The sequence below is a fragment of the Myxocyprinus asiaticus genome, chromosome 17 (assembly GCF_019703515.2).
Source record: "Myxocyprinus asiaticus isolate MX2 ecotype Aquarium Trade chromosome 17, UBuf_Myxa_2, whole genome shotgun sequence".
Classification (NCBI taxonomy): Eukaryota; Metazoa; Chordata; class Actinopteri; order Cypriniformes; family Catostomidae; genus Myxocyprinus; species Myxocyprinus asiaticus.
Window position 1 is genome coordinate 44,704,335 of NC_059360.1, and position 8,977 is coordinate 44,713,311.

The 8,977-nt window shown below is 36.6% G+C and overlaps 2 protein-coding genes across 4 annotated transcripts in view; one reads left to right on the forward strand and one right to left on the reverse strand.

Moving 5' to 3' along the window:
• Positions 1-1,534, reverse strand: part of LOC127454724 (serine/threonine-protein kinase MRCK alpha-like) — a 103,420-nt gene extending 101,886 nt beyond the window's left edge. For all 3 annotated transcript variants that reach the window (XM_051722080.1, XM_051722079.1, XM_051722078.1), the window contains exon 1: positions 411-1,534. In XM_051722080.1, coding sequence (XP_051578040.1) covers positions 411-588 — 178 coding nt within the window. In that variant the 5' untranslated portion in view covers positions 589-1,534. The remainder of the gene's footprint in view (positions 1-410) is intronic.
• A 5,109-nt stretch (positions 1,535-6,643) lies between these two features.
• LOC127455073 (left-right determination factor 2-like) lies at positions 6,644-8,702 on the forward strand. The gene is made up of 4 exons (XM_051722646.1): positions 6,644-6,929; positions 7,382-7,625; positions 7,727-7,978; positions 8,216-8,702. Exons 1-4 carry the CDS (start codon positions 6,665-6,667, stop codon positions 8,535-8,537), a joined length of 1,083 nt encoding a protein of 360 aa, XP_051578606.1. The 5' UTR covers positions 6,644-6,664; the 3' UTR covers positions 8,538-8,702.
• Positions 8,703-8,977: the final 275 nt, after the last annotated feature.

Sequence of the window (8,977 nt, forward strand, 5' to 3'; positions counted from 1 at the left end):
TAACATAGGTTGTGACCATTTTTACTCAAGTGTCATCACTTATACACATTTCCAAAGGATATTTTAATCCATGCACAATGATATACTACTCAGCATGCTGGTATGATGGCTCAGTATTTAGCAACATGTTGCTACTTGACTTTTCCAGGGCTGTACACACAAACCTATGATTCAGTATTGCCAAATGTGGCTTAAAGACATTTATTGCATGCACAGCAGTGAAATATCCTTATTTATTAACTCTTTAAAAAAAAAGAAAAGAAAAAAAAAGGTCTGGCACAGTTATAAGATGTTCTTAACATGAAATGCATTGATTTAAGACGGTCTGTACATGAAATGCATTGATTTGAGGAGTTTTGCACATAAAATGCATTGATTTTAAGAAACAGATTGTAAAGCACCATACTCACCCCATTCCAAAAACTCAGCTATATTCTTCTCTCTTCTGAGTGGGGAGTTGATGCATTCATCATAAAGACAAATGAGCACATCCAGAAGGGTTTCCACACTAAAACACTGTCCATTAGACTGGACAGGGCCATCCAGAATCAGTTTTTCCAGCTTTTTCAAACGCACCTCTCCAGACATGATTCAAAAAGAGTGTCGGTCCAAACAAATGTAGTGTAATCTTATTAGAAAATCAATGCAAAGTCTTTTGAGAGGCTCTGTCAACACCTATAAATAAAACCCACCCATAATCACGCTAAAATGCAGTGCAAAAACTGCATTAAACTCAAACTTAATGTTAATTTCATACCTAATAAAAACGTTTCACTACATCTTTGAATCTAGTGATAAACTCAGTGGAAGAGAAGCAAAAAAAGCCAATAATTTTTTTTTTTAACTTTCAATTTAAGCCATTAAGATCATTCGCGTTTATGTCAAAGCTCTTTCATATACTATGTTTAGTAATACACATTTATTGGCAGATATTTAAGTGCCTTTATCTGAAGCCACTCAAGCTAACTAGCTAAACAACATCTCGCGACAGAATGTCTGCAATGTCACACAGTTTCTCTCGCATACAAACAAAATTAATGTACTGATATTAACCAACACTAGTGTCAAAACACGTCAAGCGTGTAAACTTTAAAAGATCCCCAGTTTGTTAAACTTTAACGGGATAGAATAACTGATGCTACTGATCCGGCTAATAAAGACGTTCGGCTAACAGGCTAAAGATTTTAGCTCGTCCTCAGGTAAAATTCTCCTAAAACTCGATGAGAATAACATGACATGCCCTCCAAATGTGATATTCGTTCATTAAATGTGTGGAAAATACGGATTAAATGTGTTTATATCCGCAGAAAGTGAGTTTCGTGAAGTTCTCCAAAGGCACCGACTGAGTTTTCCACAGTTTTAGTCATTTTTCCAGGGATAATTTTCTCAGAAAATAAGTCCTGACCGCGGGATAAAGTGTGTCAGATGATGTTGATGGTGGTGATGAAGATGAAGAGGAGGAGGACAGTGGAGATGTGGATGCGAGGTGACGGGGTTATTCTCTCTCATCTGCCCGCCGTTGCGGAGTGTGTTTCAGGAATGATGAGGAGAAACATGGCGACTGGAAGCGCGAGCGCACACACACACACACGCACGCACGCACGCACGCACGCACGCACGCACACACACACACACACACACACACACATGCAGAGACATACTCTATTGAAATAAAGTTAAAGCAAAATAATAGTAAATAAATCACACATGCTCACATGCACACACGCGCAAAACAAACATATACATACACATACAGTTGCATATACATACAGTACACGCACGCATATAGATAGATAGATAGATATATAGGCAGACAGGCAGACAGGCAGACCAGCTGTTTGGGGAATTTAGAGATGGGGGTGGGTATTTGAAGGGGGAAGGGGCAGGTTGGTGGGGGGGGGGGTGGTCGTCATCTCCTTAATGGATTCACACATTACATTTTTTTTTAAGATAATTTATAAATACATATACAGTGGCTCCCCTGCCTGTACGCAGAGTTCGCACACTTCCCTAACATAACCAGAATTTATGTGTATTTTTTATGAGGGCTGAAATGTGCTGCGATGCTCACGCCACCAGCTTGCGCATGGGAGCGTCCGCGCTCAAAACTGTTCTGGCAGATTGTGAGCACCCACTTTGGGTTAAACACTTCCGAATGACAAGCGCTCTGTTCAAAGAAGTGTGTGCCAAGGTCGGACCTGTCGTTGGGCCAGCCACATCAAGCTATCGCATACTCATAACACATGCGCGAATGGTCAAAACACGTCATCGTTTTGCGAATAAACCGTCTCCATCACTTTAATGCGCATTTTAACTAATGCGACACCCTAGAAAATCTACCTCCTCGTAGCGCATTAAGAAAGTTTATTCGCATATCAAGCGTTTCCATTCAGGATTTCTTATGCGCAGTTTCAATATGAATTAATTTGACACATCAGGAACCAGGAGGTTGAACTTTTAGGCATTGGTTTCTTACTTTAATCAGACATGATCTTGCGCATACAAATTATTGTGCAAATGAACTGTCAATTTAAGAGGTTTAAATGCAAGTTTATCATAAAAATTATTTAAATTAAGACTAAATTAGAATATTTAAATTAAAGTTAAAATAAAACGTTTAATCTATCTATCTATCTATTCTGGTTACCCTAACTTTCTCTAAATTTAAGCCTTTATTTTTTATATAAGCCATTATCACAGTCATAGATGAAATAAGTTTATTAGGTGGCTATCAGTCAGTTTTATTTTATATGTAAATGTAAATTACATGGGTGCACCATATATATATATATATATATATATATATATATATATATATATATATATATATACACACACACCGATCAGCCACAACATTAAAACCACCTGCCTAATATTGTGTAGGTCCCCCTTGTGCCACCAAAACAGCGCCAACCCATATCTCAGAATAGCATTCTGAGATTATATTCTTCTCACCACAATTGTACAGAGCGGTTATCTGAGTTACTGTAGACTTTGTCAGTTCAACCAGTTTGGCCATTCTCTGTTGACCTCTCTCATCAACAAGGCATTTTCATAAACATAACTGCCTCTCACTGGATGTTTTTTGCTTTTGGCACCATTCGGAGTAAATTCTAGAGACTGTTGTGTGTGAAAATCCCAGGAGATCAGCAGTTACAGAAATACTCAAACCAGCCCACCTGGCACCAACAATCATGCCATGGTCTAAATCACTGAGATCACATTTTTTCACCATTCTGTTGGTTGATCTGAAAATTAACTGAAGCTCCTGACCCGTAAATATGATTTAATGCACTGCACTGCTGCCACATGATTGGCTGATTAGATAATCGCATGGATGATTGTTGATGCCAGATGGGCTGGTTTGAGTATTTCTGTAACTGCTGATCTCCTGGGATTTTCACACACAACAGTCTCTAGAATTTACTCCAACTAAAAACATCCAGTGAGCTTCTGCAGATGGAAACACCTTGTTGATGAGAGAGATCAACAGAGAATGGCGTGACTGGTTAGAACTGACAAAGTCTACGGTAACTCAGATAACCACTCTGTACAATTGTGGTGAGAAGAAAATATCTCAGAATGCTATTCTGAGATATGGGTTGGCGCTGTTTTGGCGGCACGAGGGGGACCTACACAATATTAGGCAGGTGGTTTTAATGTTGTGGCTGATCGGTGTAATCTCTTGTAATGTATACAAATACAATATAAAATAATATAAAAAATTGCCAAATGCATAAATGTAAATATAAATGTATTTTGTATTTTTATTGAGCAATATCTATGACCTTTCAAGTAAGTGTCCTGATGGTACACTGCTGGTTCAGTGTATTCAGCATTACAGTAATTAACGAATTTTGACCAAGTCTGCAAATACCAGTGCTCCCCCTGGGGACAGAAAAATCCACAGACCATTTCCAGAAAGTTTGGGAATTGTCCCTGAGAATGAAAATATTAAAGCAGCGCCACCTGCTGTCAAAAACCGTAGGTGCATGCCAAAGTGACCTTACAACATTTCAAATTGGTAGCATGGTAGAATTATATTGTTGTTTGTAAAACATTTGAGGAATATTAAAAAGCATAATTAATGCAGTGATTGCAAAACTACAATGCAGATTCCACTCTTTATTACTGAGGATCTGTGAATGTGACTTTCTAGAGATAAGAAAGCAAAACAGGGCTGTGTATTACTGTAATAGTTTGTCTGGCTGGATGTACAATTTAAATTTCCTTTCTATTAGCTGGATATATAACTTTATTTAATTTCTATTAGTCTTAACAGTTGATCAAATAAAGTCTTCCTTCTTACCAGTACACATTGGGGACATTTGAGCTAAGTAAGGTCTAGTTTCAATGAGCAGATTCTATAATGCCCATCATTAACACCTTTTTTGTTTATTGGGGCTCTTGATTAAAAGGGAAAAATACAGGACAGTGTTATTGTTGGTTTAATCCCCCTGATCCCTTTTCATATGCAATTGTAATATGTGAAATATCACTTTCAGTCTAGATCATCTAATTAATTGATGTGGCAGAATCTGCAGTCGATAAATCAAGGAAACTCAATTGTGAATACCACACCCACTAAAACAACCGTCTATAGGTATAAATGATAGTTAAGCTTAATGAGTCATTGAAAGTCACAGGCTTAAGATCTTTTCTTCATTATGGTGTGTATTCAAATCTTTAATCACAATACAGTTTTAATAGGGCTGTCTCAAGAAATATCTTGCAAGAGTGGAAAAGTTCATAATTTACTTGGGGCCTTGCGTAATTTGATACTACATATTGTATTATACTGTATTAGCTTGTATTATATATTGAATTCGTTTTATATTGTAGTTTACATTGTATGTGCATTCGATTAAAATACACTAAAATAAATTATTTTACAAATAATAATTTTTTGTGAGCTAATGATTTCTAAGTCTGAGACCACAGTCCAAATGATCATTGTTAGATACCTTATAGATATATACATAATAACTACAAAATGAAATGTTCTCAAATAGAGTAAAAATAATCAAAATTTTCAGGAATAAAAAATACTTTATATACTATGTAATTAATTTCCAAAAAGTTTCAGAATAGATAACATTTAACATTCCAAAAACATATTTTGTCCAAAAAACACATTTCAGTATAAAGACATTTAATAAAAACTTATCCAGCACACAAAAGTGGGCATTATAGTCATTAATGCAGGTTTCTAGCACCTTTTGACTAATTAATTTCCATGACTTTTTCAGTTGTTCATGATAACTGGATGCAAATGTTTAAAAATATTTAATAGAGATGACATTCACAGTAATTTCTAGCCGATTATATATTTTAGAGCTAAGCATAACTAGAAAAATTCACATTCACCAGAGACATTTCCAGATTTTTTGGATGAAATTTTAAGATTATATTACTTTCCATGATTTTTCCAGGCTCTCATCTTCCTGTAATAGTTCAATGGATCTTTTTGATTTTTAATAATGTTGCCACATTTGATTTTACGTTTTCACAAGTCACCCTGTAAGAATTCTTATTGGTCAAAACAGATGCTAAAGGAAAGTTCTTTAAAAACATCTGGCTCTTGTATTATACGTGGCTCCAAAATTAATACAATTTAAAACTCTCAAGTATTGTAAGTAATGAAATGTAGGTCTTAAAATTATGTTTGACAGTTTGGCTGATTTGTAGTGTTGTTGACTTCCTGTTTGAATAAGAATGGCCATGTTGATTTGTAAACATTGGATTATACTTCTCTTGCCCATCCTGACAAACAGTGTTAGATAATAAAATGATTACCATGAAAACGTGGCTATGTAGCAAGTAAATTTGCTTAGCTGTCTGACGTGACATGATCCACCATCAGCCGTTCATGTGCCTTCATTGTCTGACATCCCAGGACAACCTGCAGCCCCAATACACAATGCAGACTGGGGTAACTTTAGTCCATTTAGTTGGCAACACAGAAATGGTCTGAGCAGTCCTGCAATAGCAAAAGATAATGACCCCCCTGAGAAAACTCCCTCCAATCCACATCCCCTGAGCACACTCCTGGATTTACTGCCTCTGTTTGTGTAATAATGACTCTCCCTAATAAGACAGCAGGGGTGGTCATTTCCGAATACACTTTCCTCTTTCCTACATCCCTACAAATGTACTACTGCTTTTACAAAAAAGGCAATGTACCAAAATACAGCCAGAATAAATTAAATGAATGCAACAATTCACTGGACCATGCAATATTCATGTTGTCTAATTTAATAGTGAATTTATTGCTTTAAAATAATAAAATAAAATAAAAAAAACAGTGTCTGTCATTTATAAAGTCATGCTATGTACCAAAACCCAATGAAGTGAAGGTTAAATAATAGCAATGCAATCAAATAAACAAATACAAATTCAGTAAACTGATTAATTGGAAAATTGCACTTTTCCATAAAAATATTCTGACCATGCTTAGGATTCATAAAAAAAAATAAAAAAATCATGAGCAACAATAGGTGGTCTATATAGGACATGGCTTTGAAGGGTGCATTTTTTAGGTTGCCTCCCCTTTGTGGAGGTGTGAAAAGCCAGATGGGATGTGGGGGGGGGGCATTTGTATATAAGCCCAGAGCGAGTCAAACAGTCATTCAGCCGGAAGAGCGACATCACAACTATATCAAGTATGGCTTTGCTCATCCAGCTGTTCATCTGTGCCACATTCATTTCATTTACTGAGGGATTCGAACATGAGGATATGAAGCAAGCTGTGCTCCAAAAACTTGGACTAATGGAAATGCCCAGGATTCAGAAGCGAGACTTGGAAAATCTGGTCATCCCAGCTCACATCAAGAATAAATATCTGTCCATGCTGAAACTGCATAACAAGAGGAAGAGAAGATCTCTGCCGAGTTTGGCAGGAATTCTAAGAGGCATCCATGGGAGTGCAGGTGGGTTAGATTTTTTTAAAAGTGAAGTTTAACTGTTTAGCAACATACTGTACACAATTCATGGTTATATATATATATATATATATATATATATAATATATTAACAGTTGATGTATTAGGAATAAACAATAGCTTAAAATGTATTAGTATATATGTAGAAATTAACATTAACCAAGATTAAGAAATCCTGTGAAAGTATTGCTCATTGTTAACCATTAGCATAAAACCTTGCAAATTTAAACCCACTAAAATTAAAATTTAGATTTAATGGCTGCAAGCCATTTTGACTATTTTTTATTTATTTAGGCTACTGATGAAGTAAATCTACTTGAAACTCGGATAAAACGGATTTAAAAAAAAAAAAAAAAGATGGTATTATAACATAAAGGTTAAAACATTTTTACAGTGCATCTGTCATAAACAGTAGTCTAATGTATCATTTGCATTCACAGATATAACAGGAGAAGTAAAGTACTCTGACACAACTCGTCAGCGTCTTATGTTTGACATGGAGGCGAGGCTACAGGAAAACACTGAAGTTACTATGGCCGAACTGAAACTGTACCAAACAGCTGTGCAAAACCCATCTAAACCTGAGCGAAGGCACCACAGACCCATTAGTAATGCAAGAGTGAGCATCTACTGGGTGGAAGTGTTGGAAGACGGCTCAAACAGAACATCTCTTGTAGACTCCAGGTATGTCAGATGTCTGTATACAATAAATGCATAAATAAACAATATATGTTATTCAAATGCATGAATTTAAACTCATGTATTCATGTTTGGCATTTCAATAGATTGGTTCCTATTCATGAAACTGGTTGGAGGAGCTTTGATGTGACTCAAGCGATTCATTACTGGTCTAAATCGCAAAAGAAGACACCTTTGCATCTTGAGGTGTGGACCGAGGGAATGAGGCCAGGGAGTTATGCAGCTGAAATGGCCAAGAGAGTGTGCTTTGCAACACAAGCTCCAAAGGAGAACGCTCTGGAGAAGGACATGGGTGCACCAGAACTTGTGTTCTACACCTTAAACTTGGATGAATATGGGTGAATATTGTTAATAAAAAGCAACGTTTTGCAATCTAAAAATGCAGGGTTAAAAACAACCAAATCAGGGTATATTTAAACATATGCTGGGCTACACAAAAACTACCATTGTCACTACAATTGACCCAACGTTTGGGTAAAAACGAACCCATTATTTTTAGTGTAGTTTTATACATCGCGGTTCACACATGTCAATCACTTATTGATTAGCTAACCATCTCATTTTCATTTCAATAGATCACAGGGTAACTGCAACTCCAGCCCAAACGGCAGCAAGTGCTGTCGGGAGGAGCACTTCATAAACTTCCGTGAGCTCACCTGGACGCAGTATTGGATCATCGAACCGGCCGGATACCAGGCGTTCCGCTGCGCAGGAGGATGCAAGCAGCCAGGTTTCTATGGTTACGGACAGAGGACGTGCGCGGTGATGGAGAGCGCACCGCTGCCCATGATGTACCTGGTGAAAAAGGGAGATTACACGGAAATCGAGGTGGCAGAGTTTCCGAACATGATTGTTGAGAAGTGTGGATGCTCCACGGACAAAATCCTTCAGTTATGAAACTGTCTTTTGATTTGCTCTCAGAAGAGAGGTGATGATGAAAGTGTGTGTGTTTTTTGAAGCCAAATTACACGGTTATTGAACGGAGATTCACACGTTACAAAACCCCACCGAGCACTTGAAAATAAAATTATTTATGAATTATTAGTTTATGTAACGTAAAAGGCATCAGAAATTGCCTAGTGGTTTCAAGTGTTTTGTTTTTTTGAAAATAAAATAAAATAATTAATCTCAAATTCACGAGTCATGTTTCTGTGCTTCGTTTAACATGTTCAGGTATGATTCACAATACTTACAGAAACTAGTGATACACTGGCAACACTTTACAATAAGGTTCCTTGTTAACATGAGTGAATTGATATCATGAACTGTTCATTGTTAGTTCAAAGTGCATTAACTAATGTTAACATATACAACTTTTAATTTAAAAAATGTATTAA